At 38.5% G+C, this 18,259-nt stretch overlaps 2 protein-coding genes across 2 annotated transcripts in view; both read right to left on the reverse strand.

Annotated features, from left to right (window-relative positions):
• LOC144054774 (uncharacterized) overlaps positions 1-1,584 on the reverse strand; it is an 82,556-nt gene extending 80,972 nt beyond the window's left edge. The window contains exons 1-3 of the mRNA XM_077570052.1: positions 1,387-1,584; positions 1,204-1,298; positions 429-522 (exon numbers count right to left, since the gene is read on the reverse strand). The gene's annotated coding sequence lies outside the window, so the exon portion shown is untranslated. The remainder of the gene's footprint in view (positions 1-428; positions 523-1,203; positions 1,299-1,386) is intronic.
• Positions 1,585-2,342: 758 nt separating this feature from the next.
• LOC144055680 (uncharacterized) lies at positions 2,343-13,769 on the reverse strand. Its single transcript, XM_077571890.1, has 16 exons — positions 13,370-13,769; positions 12,402-12,450; positions 11,059-11,200; positions 10,805-10,983; positions 10,612-10,739; positions 7,505-9,175; positions 7,240-7,421; positions 6,775-6,832; positions 6,539-6,645; positions 6,392-6,450; positions 5,547-5,670; positions 5,156-5,258; positions 4,816-4,889; positions 4,613-4,727; positions 3,727-3,773; positions 2,343-3,204 (listed from the first exon to the last, which is right to left on the reverse strand). Exons 1-16 carry the CDS (start codon positions 13,510-13,512, stop codon positions 3,128-3,130), a joined length of 3,258 nt encoding a protein of 1,085 aa, XP_077428016.1. The 5' UTR covers positions 13,513-13,769; the 3' UTR covers positions 2,343-3,127.
• Positions 13,770-18,259: the final 4,490 nt, after the last annotated feature.

The raw sequence follows: 18,259 nt of genomic DNA on the forward strand, positions 1-18,259 counted from the left end.
AAAGAGAATAAACCGTAATATTAGTTGTTCTTTGCAGAGGATATAAACTATATGCCTGTGAGTATTGTTACACAATTTGTGTTCAGATATTCCTTGCCAATCGATGGCTTGTATCATTTAAAAGAAAAAAAAAGTAGGCCGGGTCACTCATAGGCACTAATGTATTTGCATTTCATATCAAATCCTACTAAAACTTCATATTTGCATGAAATCCCACTAAAGCTTAATTTTGAATTTGTGTGAAACCATACAAAAATTGCATTATACATTATTTCACATTAATACCAACAGCATCTCTTATGCTATCCTACTAAAACTAACCATTTATGATGAAATCCAAGCATTACAGTTTGTATGAAATCCTACTAAAACATCATTGTAATTTAACCAGGTAAGGCAATTTAGAGTTTCTCATTTACAATGCTGACCTGGAAGCAACTTAGGGTCTAGTATCTTGCCCAAGGTCAGCACAGTCGGAGGGTTGGGATTCGAACCACTGCCCCTTCGGTCACTGGACTCGCTCTACCAAATGAGACACAGCTGACCTTAATTAGTCGCAAATTCTGTAAAAAAAAAAAAAAACTGCATTGCATATCACCGCACAAAAAAAAAAAGAAATCCAAGTAAAACTACATTTATTTCACATGAAGTGATGAAACAATATTGAAACTGTGACCTTCAACTCATTCCAGTCGCAGATATCCATCACTTGCTTCTTCCAATAAAGCAGTTGAAACCATAATAGCAGTAGGCTCAGTTATGGCCTAAAATCAACCAGGTTAAGGTTGTTGTTTTTTCTAACGTATAAAGCGTAAGTACAATACTTACTTTTGCAATTATAGAAGTCTAAAAAAAAAAAAAAACACTTAAAGAGTATTCCAGCAACATTGTTGTATCTGTTGTAAAGCCTGAAACTGTTGTGTTTAAGCCTTGAGGCCTGATAGATGATTTTGGTGATTCATTGAGCGTGCATCCTCTCTGCCATTCACATCACTCACAAAGCTACACACAAAAAAATAAAAATCTATTCTTTAAGAAGCTTAAACTGTGCGTGTCTGTACACTGCTCTCACTTTTTGACACACACCAATCATCACTAGACTGCCTCGTGTCACACACACTTTGAGAAACACAAAGATGTCAAGCAAAATTCTCAAAGGATTCTCCTGTGTGCGCGTGTTTGTGTGCGTGCGTGTGTACAGACCACATGCGAAGGGTTGCCACGGGCGACATGCGCGGGTCCTTGTGGCGTTTCCTCGTCTGTGATGGTTTTTCCAGAGCAGGCGTCGAAAGCACAAACTTAAAAACGATGAGAAAATGACCAAATGAGTTATCAACAACTTTCTAAAGCCCCAAATCCCCTTAAAAAAAAAAGTGATTTACCAACCAGTGTGCTACAGGATATTAGCGTCCCAAGGGAAATGATCCAATTTCACTTAAACTGGTCCAAACATACAGGCTAAGATAGCATCAATGTAACGCTTTTGATACACGTAGAAAGACAATATAATAATGATAATTTGCTATCGTCTGCGACTGCCACAAACGACTACTACTACTGTAAATTTTTAGTCACTAACAATTCTGTTCATTAAAACGCTTACATTTGTCTGCAGAATTGTATCATACTGCCATCTGGTGGACAAACCACATACAACATACGGCGCCACAATGAATTAATAATGATCAATCTGTTTTAATTCTTTACATTCTATTTAATTGTGACCCTATAGCACTAAACTAATGTTTTGAGTTACAGCCTAAAGGGGACTAATGTGAAAGAGTGATTTTTGGAAAATAAGCAGAAATCATCTCAAGTTTGAATTTACACCACGACGTAAAAAAAAAAGGTTTTCTTGAGGGGCAGGGACATGACGTCATGACAGAAGTCCAAAGACAAACAATTAGGAAAACACGTGATTGGTATCGGCAGAAAGTTTGGGGTTCTCTCTAACCCTGATTTTATTTAAACTGACGCCAATTCATCTATGAAGACTCCGTAATACACTCCTTTCGTCGTGCAAACAAAACACATTTGTTGCTAGGATAATAAGATCATGCCATTTGAAATTCATGCAACTCTGGGAAAAGTAAAATGGATTCTGAAATCCTAGTAATTACAATATATAAATAAATAAATTGCAAAATAGTTGACATTGTTCAAAGGCTGATTTAAATTTGATGAAAAAATGATTTTAAATTCGTGTTGGGATAACAGTATGAAAATTTAGGATTATAAAGGTCGTGGCATGAAAAGGTACATGCTGCCCTCTAGAGGTAATAAGCATCACTGCAACCTGTTCACTCAGCAATAAAAAGATAATGATCATCAGAATGGATGGATGGATGGTATTATTTAATGTTTATTATTGTGGTTGTAGTTTGTAGTGGTCTTTATATACAAGCCAGTTTCATCAGATAACAATAAAAATCCCTTAAATTCCAGCTTAATGTCATTATTCCCCATTAGCCATTACAATTAAACAGGTAAACACATATACAAAAAATACAGTTATTGTCTTAGCAGGCGGTCAACACAAACAAAACAATGCATCAGAGCCTTCACGCATTTTTAATTATTTTAGATCCAATATGGATCACAACAGCTAGCCTATATTTTATCTGACAAAGCAGCAGTTTTTTTTTTTTTTTTTTAACCCAAGTTGAAAAAAAATTATAAAAAATTGTGTCAGGGGTATGTTGGCAGAGATGTGAAAAGTTTAAAGCAGAGTTTTAAGTGCAAAAACAACGTTGTTCCTCGCTCGTATTAGTTGTATTAATGTTTGTATTTACAAACAGCATGTCAGCAAGAGGCACAGTGGAGTTACTGCTGCGTGTGTGTGCGTGCGTGCGTGCGTGTGTGTGCAATAAGTAGATTAAGACTGGAAGCGGATTAAAATGAATTGAAGCACTGAACCCATCAACAACTAGTATGTCGTTAGGCCCTCGTGCTGAGAATGTTTTGAGGAATGCTTAGGATGACAGATGCCTTACCAACATATTGTACACATAGACACACACATGCGCGCGCGCGCACACACACGCCAAGTTGTGCAATGAGTCAGTGGTACGGAGGAGTGAGGCTGAAAGCACCGGAGGAGAGCAGCAAAGGAGTTTCCCGCCAGGTGTCACGACTCCTTCTTGTTACCCCAGGTGAACAGTCTGGATATGGGAGACTTTTTCTTGGATTTGTCTTTTTTTACACCTGGGAGAGGACAGTTTAACATTTAACAACACACCCCAAAGCAACATAGTGCCTCATTTAGCACAATTTTTTTTTTTTTTTTTTTTTTAATACAGTGAACCGTGCTCATCGTGGGGGATACGTTCCAGACCCGTCCGCAATATAAAGCAACCATACTGTATTTAAAAAAATAAAAAAAAAATAAAATGGGGCAAGAACTGCTGCAGGGTACACCTTGGACTGGTCATCATCTCATCACATATAAAAAAAAATAATAAAAATAAAAATACATATAATAAAAAATAATTAAAAATTAAAATAAAATTGTTTTATTCCTTTTTTTTGTTTTGGGTAAATTTGCTTACTATGGAGAATTTTAGAGGCGTTAAAAATGCTCACTCCATGTTTTTTTTTTTTTGTGTGAAAACTCCACAAAATGGCAGCCACTTGTCCTGTTGCTAAACTAAGACGACGTTCAAGAGTTGTGTAAATTATCTTGGTGAGATAAACATTTATGCCAATGGCAGACTCAGAAGTACTCACTGAAATTCTCCATCAACTTGTTCAGCTCTTGGTCCTCCTCTTCCTCTCTGATAGAACAAAACAGAAAGCACAGAGACATTAAATAACTCATGAGCCAAACAATGCAACATATCTTACGCTATAAGTGATTTCAGAAATTAAACACTTAGGTCAGAATTAATTCAAAATAAATGGTCTTCTTTCTTAAATATCCCTACTATTAAGCAAAAAAAAAAGAAGTAGTAAAAAAACTAAATATATATAAAATATAATAGTAATTAACTCATTCACTCCCAGCCATTTTCACTGAAGCAACCTCCTTTGCTCCCGGCTGTTTTACTGGATTTTGACTGAAACCTACCAAAAGAAAGATTCTCTTCTTTCATCAGAAAAAAAAAAGGTTATTTTGTACCTGTTTCCGTTTAGCAGCAATTGGCATTAGAATATAGCAAAGTTTCATCATTATTCACAAATCTGTTTAAAACAGTGGGGGAAAGAGCTTTTTGCAACATGGCCCTGGTTGATCTCTTATACTGTGTTGCCCACTGCTGGCTATTTTTGTAACAACTACCATTGCTTCACGCAGTCTCTTCAGCTCAGAGGCTGCATCAAAGCCTTCTGTATGCTCTAGCATAAAAAAAAAACATGTATAAATACGTTTTTGGGACCTTGGTAACATTTAAAATAGAACGTATTTATACGTTTTTGGGAGCAAATGCGTTTTTCTTTTTAGCCAGGGCTTTTGGGGGCATCTTAGCAGGTGGTACAAAATTAACCCCCAGAAACATTCCCGACGGTTTAATGAAAGAAAAAAAAAAAGATTAAAATTATGGCAATACTTGATTTGAGCTCAGTAAGCCATTTTGTGTCAGACCTGATTAAAAAGGAACACGATATGCAAGCACACCTGAGCCTGTCTTCGTCCAGACCTTCGACAATTGCATTGCGGTCGTTGACGATCCCCACCAGTTTGCTCATCAGCTCTTCTTCTCGCTTGCGTTCATATGACGTTTTCAGATGTTCTGTGAACCACATGATGCATTTTTTTTTTTTCTTGAGTCGCAGCTGTCGTGCTTTGGAGAAAAAAAGCATAAGGAGTTTGGTCCTGACCTGGCTTTTCTATCAGCTTCCGCAGCTCCTGCTCAACACTGGGCTGCTCCTCCTCCAGGTCCTGAGTTTTACCACTATACACATACAGTATACAGATTTTTAACACAATAGACCAGAGATTTCCAACCTTTTGGCATTGACAGACAAAACAGTAAAATGCTCTAACACCAGATGGCAGAAAATACAATTAAGCTGTGTATCCGCCTGTTTTATATAATAGCGTTGCGTTCAACTAAACAGGCAAAGACTATTATAATGTGCCGGCAGGACGTCGAGAACCTTCTGGCCAAAAATCTGTCAGACCAATCACGTGACCCGACGGCATCTCGCGTGTGCTCACATGTAGACGAGCTCGGACTCCCGCCGCATGGCCACCTGCTTGTTCCTGATCAAAGTGAACCACTCCACCATCAGCTCGTCCATGAGGGAGTCATCCTCGCCCTCTGACACACAAACAGCCGCGCGGCCACTCAGTCAGTCGCGCGTATACAGTGGGTATAAAAAGTCTACACACCCCTGCTCAAATACAAGGTTTTTGTGCTATACAATTATCAGACCAGGATAAATCGTTTGACTTCGTGTCACCTATGACCTGTGTAACATCATTGACAAAAAAAAAAATTGGGGAAAAAGTTAAAAAATTATTATCTTGGTCATTTTTTTTATGTCACAAAAACTTGGTATTTATACAAGGGTGTGTAGACTTTTGAGAGGTCATTGTGTATACGAACCGTCTTCGCTGTGACGGAGCTTTTTCTCCAGCTCGACCCCTCTCTTCTCCAACTGATTGAGATTGTCTTCAATCTCGTCCAACTCCTTTATGATGACCTCTTTGGGAATGAAGTCCAGTTTCGTCTGCACGCGGAAGCATCAGATGGAGAATGTGAAGCAAAAACACGCAAAGCGCCATCCGAACTAATGACATGTCATCATAAAGGGTGTTTAATTAACATTTTGTTTAATCTGATTTATCGCGTCAATTTTTGTAAGAATTTTTTAGCAGTTCCTGAACAACTACAACGCATGAAAAAAAAAAAAAGTTGTGAGAGCTGCAATTTAACAGCTAATTTTTTGTTAAAACTGCTCAATATTTAAAATTAAATGTTGATTTATTAACCATCATGTTTATATATGCGGTTTGCTAGATTTCCCCCCAAAAGGTGGCTCTTACTCTCGCATTATCTGAAAAGAAAAATATATTTATTTGTATTATTTATTTAGAAGTCGATGCAAGTTCTTGCTGGAGGAAAAGAAATGTCATATGCTTTTTTTTTTTAACGATGATGTAAAAAAACAAATCAGCAATACTATATAATGTCAGAATAACAGAATCAACAATGTGTTCAAAATATGAACATAAGTTTTGAGACACTCAAATCAGTCAATAACTACTAAATTATTATATTTTCACTTCCTGATTGAATAATGTATATGTCCCAATACCGCAATCTTACTGATAATAAAAAGCTTCATATTAACAAATACAAATTGGCCCATTATTATTTAGGACCTGATTACATTAACACCATCATTAATTCAGAAGCATCCAATCATAATCATTTTCCATTCACGATACCTTTAAGACTTTTAATTCTGATGTTGTCGTCGTGTTTGTGGCGTGGCCGTTACGGATGCCTGAAAAAAGTGAACAAAGAGGAAATAAGGACTATATTAAACAGTGAGCAACAATATAGCATCTGTAAAAATGTATGCTGATTTGGACCTTGAGATGGAGGAGGGTTCACGGGCCTTAGGGACACCTCTGATATCTGGGAGCCTCCTGTGATGTTAGTCGGTACTTTAGGGGAGGACTGTGATGAGTCAGCAGTTCTGTAGCAAAAAAGACAACATTATGTATTTATCAATGACGCAATGAAAGAAATAGGGGGAAAGGTCAAAAGTTGAACGAATAGAAGAAAATACATCAGCAGTCACAAACAAATAAATAAAAAGCCTTACTTTGTTTCCTTAGGGACAGGTTTGAGCATGGACCGCCAGTCACTAGGCGCCTCTTTCTCTGTTGATGCAAGAACAAACACATTAGTTCAATTCAAATCTGTCCACACTACCATTTTTTTCCCCACATTACCACAGGCTGTCATGTGCATGCCAAATCAACAGGTGGCACTGTAACCCTGGCTTGTGAGGTTATTTACGTGGCATTTTGGCATATTTCTGTTCCACATTGTTCCATCAGTGTAAACAGACATAACAGATTTGTATCACTTGAAATTTAAAATTGAACATAAATAGCCAAATAAACCGGACACAGACATTAAATCAGCATTAGTTCAGTAGCTAAAAATGTGGATTAAAAAAATACACAAAACTGAAAATAAATACATGATTGTATTTATTTTAAATTGTATTTATTTGTAATAAATACAGATTGTTTTGTTAATGTGAACGTGTTCAAGGTGTAACCTGAAGTGTTGGGTGGCGCTGGTTTCAAGCCCCCAAGGCCTCTTTCTGGAGTTCTGGTTCTGAGCGGGCTCGTGTCCGAATGTGAAGGCTGCAAGTTGGACAGGATGGACGGGTTGACTTTGAGCCTCACCCTCCCCCTGCCACCTTCCGTCTCCTTCTTGGTAGTCTGGACCTGAGGTGTGCTAAATTTGAGGTGATGGAGGAGTGTTAGATCTCCAGTGGAAATCAACAGCGTGCATGCTCGTGTATTAGTTGGGGTCCTTACACATCACTTTTCTTGGGCTGGTCTGCCTTTGGTGTACTTTTGTTGTTCGGCTCCTTTTCGAGTTTCTTGTAGGCGTCCGCTGCTTTCGCTTTACCACCCTGATTGACCCCAAGTGTCTTTGCACCTGCTTTGCCTTCATCCAAATGTTCCTTGGATTGACTTTTAGCCACGTTAGCAACATTTCCATTTCCGAGATTATTACCCTGACCGTCTCCATGTTTCTTTCCACCCGCTTTGTCTTTGTCATTTTGAAGCTTTGACTGACTTGTACTCACGTTCGCAACATTTCCATTTCCGAGATTATTACCTTGACTGTCCCCACGTTTCTTTGCGCCCGCTTTGTCCTCGTCGACGTGCATCTTTGGCTGAGTTATTATACCCACGTTAGCAACATTTCCGAGATTATTACCTTGACCGTCTCCATGTTTCTTTCCACCCGCTTTGTCTTTGTCATTTTGAAGCTTTGACTGACTTGTACTCACGTTAGCAACATTTCCATTTCCGAGATTATTACCTTGACTGTCCCCACGTTTCTTTGCGCCCGCTTTGTCCTCGTCGACGTGCATCTTTGGCTGGGTTATTATACCCACGTTAGCAACATTTCCGAGATTATTACCCTGACCGTCTCCATGTTTCTTTCCACCTTTGTCTTTGTCATTTTGAAGCTTTGACTGACTTGTACTCACGTTAGCAACTTTTCCATTTCCGAGATTACTACGCTGGTTGTCTTCATTTTTCTTTACACCTGCTTTGTCTTCATTAACAAGCAACTTAGACTGATTTATTATACCTACGTTAGCAACATTTCCGAGATTATTACCCTGACTGTCTCCATGTTTCTTTCCACCCGCTTTGTCATTTTGAAGCTTTGACTGACTTGTACTCACGTTAGCAACATTTCCATTTCCGAGATTATTACCTTGACTGTCCCCACGTTTCTTTGCGCCCGCTTTGTCCTCGTCGACGTGCATCTTTGGCTGACTTATTATACCCACGTTAGCAACATTTCCGAGATTATTACCCTGACCGTCTCCATGTTTCTTTCCACCCGTTTTGTCATTTTGAAGACTTGTACTCACGTTCGCAACTTTTCCATTTCCCAGATTACTACGCTGGCTGTCTTCATTTTTCTTTACGCCTGCTTTGTCTTCATTGACAAGCACCTTAGACTGAATTATAACCGCCTTGGCAACTTTTCCAGGCACAGACTGACCTCCTTGGGCTTTCTTAACAGGATCATCAGACTTGAACTCTTTCGGGGCAACATCTGCTGTCGTGGTTGCAGGTTTGTTATCGGCGCTTTCCGCCTCAAAGAATTTAAGTTTGGACTGGATGGTCTTGGCGGCGGTGGCGGAGGTCCGAGGCGCGGCAACGGGCTTGGTGGTGATGGCGGCGGGTGTAGTGACGGTGGTGTCGTGAGAGACGGGTCGTTTAGAGATTGGAGTCGGATTCTGCGTAGCGGGCGTGTTGAGGTTTGAAACGGGTGTTTGCGGAGATGAAGTAGCGGCAAGGATGCTGGAAAGGGGGTTTGGTTTCTGGACCGGCAATGAGGGACCCAGTCTGGGTGGCGCCGTGGGTGTCACGGTGTTGATTTTGGTGAGGCTTGTTGAAGGAGGGACGCTGGAAGGAGCCTCCTTTAGGAGTGAACTTGTGTTTGGAGGAGCCAGTGACCTAAGAGATGAGGCATAAGGAAGTATGAGGTGCACCTGCACAAGCTAATGTTACACATAAACATAAACAAAAAAAAATTATTTTTTTAACTCCAATCTGTCTGACTTTTAATATTTCAGAACCCTCATGCCGCACTGATGCAGTAATTGATGCAAAAGGTGCAAAAGACTGAATGAACATCATTTTCAGAAGGCCAACATTAGATTCCTGATTTAATTTTAATTACTTGTAATATTTAAATGGCAAATTTTGGATTTTCTTCCACCGCAAACTCTAAGCCTCAAAATTACAAGATTTTTTTTTGTTCCCTCAAACTGTGCGTTGTCAAGAACGATGAGTTTCAGTTTTTGAATTGAACTTCTGAAATAAATTATCTTTGCCACAAGATTCAAATTTATTGAGAATATAGCTGCAGCTATCATATATTTAGAAATTCAAGTTGATTTTGCATTATTATAAAAAAATACCAACACCGTACAAGAACTAATGCAACTAGTGATGTTGTTTTTTTTGTCCAAATGGGATCGCCGTCCTCACATTTTACACTGTAGTATCTGTGACTCTGAGTGTGTGTGGCTTTAAAAGGCGGGGCCTGGCCTGGTGATTGATGTGGCAGTCAGCAAGTGGGAGTGGATTTGGCTCTATTGTTAGCTCTGGTTAGCGACTGGCTGTTAACTTGCTAACTGTTAGCCAGTCTGTGTGTTCAGAGATTGGGCATCAGTTGTAGTCATACTGTATTACGTATTTATTTTATTTTCTTACCATTTATTCAGTAAAGCCATTGAAAGTGCACCGGCAGCTGGTTCAATCGTTGACCATTTGTGGGGTTTTTGCAATATGTTCTAACCTAGCGTTGTGGAAGTCAACCTTAAACATTTCTTGATCAATCACAGCTCACCTGTTTGATGAAGATGAGCTGTGATTGGTTGTTACCTGAGACCTGAGCAACTGTGATGTCATCTTCAGTTGACAGCAAGTGGCAAAATGGCCGCCCCCTGAGATGGATACAAATAGCTGGATTTTGCTTCATAACTCTTATTCCACAAATGTAATATTAATCAAAATGTCATGTTTAGACTAGTGAGGTCACATATAACATATTATTGTCAAGAAATGTTTAAGGTTGACTTCCCCTTTAAATTAGCTGATAGCGGTGTGTCAGTTCTGCTTTGCAGTAGACAAATTCCATTTTGTTGCCGTCTTTTTAAATGTGAATGATTCCAAATCTTAGAAATTCTGTTTTTTATGGACCGTTTCCTCTGGCTCACCACCATCACATGATCTTTGGCATCCGCAGTAACATTACCTTGTGTGGAAAAATAACCCCTGCACAGTTTGGAGGCAGAAATTTCTATTTGACCTTTTTTTGTAATTAAATAACTCAATAAACCGTTTCAGTCCTAATTGAGCTGCACTTGTAATCTTGACTCTCGTACCTTGCACAGTTCCTGTGGTAGAGCTTCCCGTCGACTATTTGCCGCTGCACCAGGTGAACATGCTTGTTGCAGGACACACACTTGTTACTCAGAGTTCCCATCTGGTGGGATTTCTCAGCAGAAATATCCTAAAAAAAGGGGAAGATTGTTATGCCACATTTTTTTAAAGAGAGATTTTTGTTATTGTTCGTACCTGTGTAGTGGTTCTGGGCTGTCTCGGGCAGGGGAGAGGTGGAGTGATATTAGCCGAAGCGGGCGGATTGTTCTCCTTAGCAGGCTGAAACACCTTCGAGACCACCGCCGCATTCTTCTTCCCAGATGGACCGTCGGCGGGTGGGTCGGCGGGACGCTTTACTGCCCCTGCACCACCGACTAAAAAAAAAGAAAAGCGCAGAGATGATGATGATTATGGTAAGAGGAGAGCTATAGGTAGGAGTTGATACTCACTTGGGGATCGTCCATGGAAGTAGTTGTAGTACTGCGACACGTATGTGAGCATGCTGAGGCGATCCGGAACTTTGAGCGCCACCATGTCTTCTGCGTCCAAGAGCGCGGGAATTCCGAGCTGATCCTCTGCAACCCGAAAGGCCTACAAAAATCAGCAGGATTCGAGTTATTTATTTTTGCGCTGGATGATTTGTTTTTCACGTCATAATCAACGAGTAGTGGCTCAGCCAAAGCCGTGTTGAACATTCACATTAACATTATCAAGATTTATTATTCCTGTACATTTACGAATATCGGGCCATTGAGAAGGGAGGAAAAATGCTCAAATCCAGATTGGTTGGCACTTGTGGGACACAAATTGAGTTTTACAAGTCCTAAAAGGAGGCAAGCAGAGTGGAAAATGACTATTTTAATTTCCACAGTCAGTTCAATTCACGTCATGACATGACATGCAATAATGCATTTTTATTATATTACTTTGTCACAAATGTTTGCTCATGTTTTTATGATTAAACTTTTTTTTTTTTTATGAGGGTGTTCTGGAAGGGGGTGCGTGACTAAAAAAAAGTTTGAGGAAAAACTGCTCTATAACTTAACAAAACGTTACAAGTGAAGAGTCAAGCAGAGACACGCAAATAAAGCAAAGGCAGCTGTCATGAATCATTAATCAAGAACATTAAGAGCACGCTGTAAAAGCTGATAAGTTTGCTTTGCTCTGACGGATGGCACGTTATCCACACTTATGCAACGAACGGGAGAGCAATGTTTCTATCCCACAGTCCAACAAGATCCAAACGGAAACTGCGAGAATGCACCTGTGCAGCCAAAGAATTTACACTCTTTTCTCAAAACATATTTAAACACTTGAACATGTACTGACGAACAAATCCAGAAAATAATTGAATGCACTCTAAAAAAGTAATGTCGTATGAAAATGACAGAATGACTGGTTGGAGTGCCTCAAGGTTCTGCGCTAGAACCAATGTTATTGCCTTTTAAAGAGTCAGTGGTCCATGTAATTGATCTTAAATGTCAAATGTCGGGACATGTGTTGAACCTAACAGATGACGTGACCTTTCAAGTGATTCCTCTCCCTTTTATTCAGTGGTGCCACATTGGCGACAACACGTTGGCATACAGTACTAGTGCTCTTGTTTTGAATTAATGTTATACTGTATAGGAAGTGCTACGACTAATGTGGCTTTACATGCTTAAGGGTTAGTTAGCCTGGGCTGACTCTTCCCCCTCCACTGATTTAAGAGAAGACGTAAGGCTGTTGTTTATGCACCAGCCAAACAAAATAAAACCCAAATGAAAAGTACAGCATGTAAACTTCTTCTTACCAAGTTGTTGTTCTCGTAGATGTTTTCTTTCTTTAAGGAGTCAAAATTGCTGCAAGATAGGGAGAAAAAAAACATTAGGAAACATTTGCAAACTTCCTCATCTGTTAATTCTAAAGACAGAATCCGCCTTATTGAGTCATGCTCGAACACCTCATGACGATGACAGTGTCGCATATATATCGTCAATAAACCCTTAGTCTTGGATTATCAGAACATTTACAGTAAGATCACTGAAGCAAAGCAAAGTTTTGTGGTTTGCTACACATAAACATGTTCGCGGGGAGATGTTGGGACAAGCCCTTGAGATATCTGAAAAAATATCAAAATACCGGTATGAGCACATCTTATGTTTTTCCACCGACAACAACCCCCCCCCCCCCCGCCCCCTCACCTCTCAAAAAATAATTGTACCATGACTTGATTAATATGGAAAAAAACTAATTTCCATTCAACACAGTCAAGTTTCAACAAATTGGTTTCACTTTGTGAAACACAAAAGCATGTTTCTGTATTGTGCCCAATGTTATTGACACTATTATATAATTAAAAAAAAACATTTACAAATAGAATGAGCACTGTTAGTAACTTAAAAAAAATAATAATAAAATAAATAAAAAATACTGTGTGCAGTATCCCCCCCCCCCCCCCCCCCATTGTGTCATTAAAAAAAACTGGTACAGCATTGTATAAAAACGGACAGCAAAAAAAAAATCAATTTTACTTTTGTACTTATTGTAGGCTCTACATTGCAGTGTTGTACTTTTCCTTCACTAATAGAGCTAAATCAGTACTGCACTTCTACTTTTTTTTTGCCACCTCTGATTTGACATCAAAATAATAAAAACGCATCCCAGTTGAGCTTCGTCCTCATTTTTAAGTACCAAACAATCCAAAAGTTAAGTAACACAAAGTCGACTAAACTCTTCTAATGTTTGTCTTCTCTTTTCTTTTCTTTTCGTCGCACTCACATGAGATCCGGTCTGTGTTTGTGAATGATGGCACAGAAAGCCAGGCCGTCCCGAAACGACGTGGTCATGTTCGTGACCGCCACATCCCGGTAGCCGTCACACTGGACCCGGCACCACTGCTGGAGAGCTTTGACCGCCGACATCCCGCCGAGCTCGGTGGCTCCGCCGCGGACTCCCTCGCCGCGGCGGTGGTGGTGGTCGTGGTTCCCCTCCCCCGACTTCCCCGGCTACCACCGCGGGGCTCGCCTACATCCACAAAGGAAGGCACTCGTGAGCTTTTTCTCCCCCCACCACCCACGGCCACGCTGGAGCTAGCGAGGACTCGGGAAAGGACGATGTGGTCAACCTCGAACATCAACACCGACGTTGACAGGACACCTGTGGAAGGTTGGTCGTGACGTGGCCACGTAGGCGGGGTTTAATGTGCGCATGCGCATACGTACCAGCATTCAGCATCAAACTAGTTAGGTTTGTACTGCAGTTCAGATTTGGCCAAAACAGTAGAATGGAAATTCCATTCCAACCACCCCAAAACAACAAAGATTTTGGTAACACTCACTGTAAATAAAGAAATCCACCCATCCATTATCTGATGTGGATTATTGTTTGTTCAATTATAAGTTGATGGTGAATGTATGACATAAACTTTATGTAGTCTGAAACACTGCAGCATTGATGCTAGTTTCATTAGCTTGTCTTCGATGTTGTTTATCATTCTGTATTAACATTAAGCTAGCAGAGTTTTGTAAGGCAAACTTATGCTGTGTTGATATGTAATTCTCTTTATATTGTGCTTAGTTTTTTTTTTAGTAAACTTCAACTATTATTGACAATAAACTGCTTTAACCCTCTCTTTTCTGAAGAATTATTTACTATCTACCAAACTTCTGACTGTTTTATAGGTTAACTGCCAACATTTAGCGCTTGTACCTAAAAAATAAATAAATGCAACTCGAGACAAAAAAAAAAATGGTTGAAATATATGGCCCGTATCGAACTTTCAAGTTGGGGCATTCGCAAGTCGCGTTACCACTGGGTTTGTATGGAAACAAAAAGTGCATTTTCCATTATAAGTCTGCTTTAAAATAATTGCAATGGGAAATGTCATTAAAACAAGAAAGGTAGTGAGAAAACTTCTGCACATAAATATTATTTGACATCATTCAGCAGCAAGCATAAAGTGCAGAATCAGCATATGCAAATTATGTAATTTATGCATAGTTTTCTGTCATTATTTCATTGCTTTTGTGTTGTGTGAGAACTGACAGGACTAACCGCATTTTAAAGTACACCTGACTTGTGTTAAAAGTACATTACATAAAAGAATAAAAATAAGAGTTGACATTTTACTTGTCGAAACCCAATGGTTGGGCCTCAACATTAGGTACACTAACGCCAACCAGTGGATCCCCAGTATTGTTTAATATTTAATTCAGGGATTATGAAGAGCAAGGCGTGGTTGTTACTTGTGCACAATCAGTTCAGTTCTGTTCTGTTCCGTCCTGTCCGCTGGGTGTGTCGGAATCACCTGACACCGACACACACACACACACACTGTCAGCGTCAACATTTGTTTGGCCTGTGACCAAGCAGGGAAGGGCATGGTAGGGAATAGTCATCTTTTAAATGCCTACGTACAGTATAAACTGTATTGTTGTGACTGTCAAACCAGCCAGACATCTTATGCAGAGATCACACTGACATGGGGAATATTGTTTACATGAAAGAATAGAAAGAATGCAACCACTTAAACGGTACTTTGCAATAAAACAAAAATAATAATTATATATATATATATATATATATATATATTTTTTTTTAAACAACACTTTTTGTGGGTGCCCATTGTATTTTTTTTTCTGGGCTTTGAGTTTGACCAAAAATGACAAATTTGATATTTATTTATTTGTAAAATACGCCTCAAAAGTCACTCAAAAAAATAAAAGGTAAAATTGTAACTGGAGGAATTTCTCTTACGCCAGGTGCTTTTGCACTTTGTCCAGTCTGAGCTACTCAACATAGACCAATTTGATTTCCAGTTGGGAATCTAGGGATCCTCACTGACGACCTTCAAGATTACTTTTACAGGGTTATGATTTGCATAACCATCACTCATGGCTCTACGACCGTTGAATAATTTTCAGAAGGCGATGTAACAGTCATTTGCTTTTGTGACGTATTAAAACCCCTGGGCGTTATTTTATTTTGAAATGGCTTGGTCAGAACCAACAAAAAGCCCAAAAATGGTCAAATAACGCCCAGGGGTTAAAGGCTTTTCTTATGACGCTTAAATGCAAATTATGATGTGAACAGTCATTCGACTATTCTACGATTTGTAATCAACGACAGCGTAATGAAATTAGTCGGGTTTTTTAGCATGGTATTACATTTGTGATTACAGCTGGATCATTGTTAGTGAGTGTCCTGTTGATTTTGATTTCTCTTTGGTTGATAGTGGCAAGTAAAATATATAGTAACGTTTAAAAAGTGCGTAATATTTTCAATGTAAAGATTGGTTACATATCTCACGGCATCACTCTATTTATGTGCAGTGTTAAAGTACAAACCATACATAATGTTACAGTGGCTTAAATATACTTTTTGTTTCAGAATAGAATCAATTGTTTTCACTTGTGCCGACTTTGCTACCGAATTGAAATATTGGCAATTAACTCATCCACTGCCATAAATTCATCTAAAAAATTAGGGGTGACAGGCAACTAAATTTTTTTATTGTATGTAATCGTATGACTTCACTAGTTAACTCACGATTAATTGCAAATTTTATATCTGTTCTAAATGTACAATGAAAAAATGTTCAAGGTTTTCATACTCTTGTTAACAAAAGTGGAAAAAATGTTAAACCAATAGAAATTAGTTTAATTAATTTTCGACGTTTGTAGCCGTCAATGGCAGCGAATGAATTAAAAAAAAAGAAGAAAAGATTATTAAAAATTTAGGGCGTCAGGTGATTACAATTTTAACCGTAATAAATCGCATTACTTTACTAGTTAACTCACGATTAATCACAAATTTTATATCTGTTCTAAATGTACAACAACAAAAATTCTAGCTTTTCATACTCTTGTTAACAAAAGAGGATTTTTTTTTTTTTTTTTTAACTAATAGAAATAGTTCACATTTATTTTTGACGTTTTTAGCCGTCAATGGCAGTGAATGAGTTAAGGTGGGAGAGCTCCATTTTTTTTTTTAACTCTTGTTAACAAAAGTGGAAAAAATGTTAAACTAATAGAAATTAGTTAAATTAATTTTCTACGTTTATAGCCGTCAATGGTAACGAATGAATTAAAAAAAAAAAGAAGAAGAAAAGATTATTAAAAACTTGGGGCGTCAGGTGATTACAATTTTAATCGTAATTAATCGCATTACTTTACTAGTTAACTCACGATTAATCACAAATTTTTGTATCTGCTCTAAATGTACAACAACAAAAATTCTAGCTTTTCATACTCTTGTTAACAAAAGAGGATTTTTTTTTTTTAAACTAATAGAAATAGTTCACATTTATTTTTGACGTTTTTAGCCGTCAATGGCAGTGAATGAGTTAAGGTGGAAGAGCTCCATTTTTTTTTTTTAACTCTTGTTAACAAAAGTGGAAAAAATGTTAAACTAATAGAAATTAGTTAAATTAATTTTCTACGTTTATAGCCGTCAATGGCAACGAATGAATTTAAAAAAAAAGAAGAAGAAAAGATTATTAAAAACTTGGGGCGTCAGGTGATTACAATTTTAATCGTAATTAATCGCATTACTTTACTAGTTAACTCACGATTAATCACAAATTTTTGTATCTGCTCTAAATGTACAACAACAAAAATTCTAGCTTTTCATACTCTTGTTAACAAAAGAGGATTTTTTTTTTTTAAACTAATACAAATAGTTCACATTTATTTTTTACGTTTTTAGCCGTCAATGGCAGTGAATGAGTTAAGGTGGGAGAGCTCCATTTTTTTTTTTTAGCTAGCACTTGGTGTCAAAAAGTTTGAGAACCACTGTCCTAAAGACTAAATTGTTTTGAAACTACAACAATTGTCGCTAATGAATATCTCTAATCTCATAAAAATCTTGGGCAGGAAGTGGGAGTATGAGTCATCAACGTCCAATCCAAAAGCCTTCCTCATACTATGGACACAAAGAGAGAAAATATGCGTGTGTTGTGTTACGCTTTGTCAAATCTCTAGACCGCAAAGTGCCACGTTTAGAAAGAAAAGCATTCCACTCCAGACACGAAGAGGAAATCTGTTTTTAAGCAATTTTTATGACCCCCACCCCCAAAGTGTCTCAGGTCTGTTTTTTTGTGGAAGTTTAATCTAATATAATCAATAAATAACATTATTATTTTTATCTTATGGAATCCCAGAACACAGTGATAGTAGGCTGAAGCCCCCACCACACAAATAGCTAATCCTCCCAAATCCAGACAGGAAATGCCCTTGTTAGAGGAGCAGAATGCTTTTGGACTGACCCCCGCTGCTCTTTTTTTTCTCTGGTCCGCCCCCCTATAACCGATGAATGAGTGATTTATGTGTCATCTGGAAACAGTTAGCATGTGAATGAACTGGCCTGTTTAGCGCGGGGGGGGGCTTATCATCCAGTGGCTGGGTTTGATTCAAGATCAACTTTGGCGCAGACTGCCGCACCTTGGCTACATTCAAAACGTGAATAAGCACATTTATTTAATTGCTGCATTTTTATTCTCACAAGTCTTGGGATACTGGGCTACCCTGGGACCTCGGTTATCATATTTTGTGCCTAATCATGTGGAAATATTTTAGTATGACAAGAAAATCCTTCAAAATGTCCCTATTGAGAAAAATCCACAATGTAAAATTACATGTGTGCTATTATGTATAAGTGAAAAAAAACAGT

This window comes from Vanacampus margaritifer, chromosome 7 (assembly GCF_051991255.1).
Source record: "Vanacampus margaritifer isolate UIUO_Vmar chromosome 7, RoL_Vmar_1.0, whole genome shotgun sequence".
Classification (NCBI taxonomy): domain Eukaryota; kingdom Metazoa; phylum Chordata; class Actinopteri; order Syngnathiformes; family Syngnathidae; genus Vanacampus; species Vanacampus margaritifer.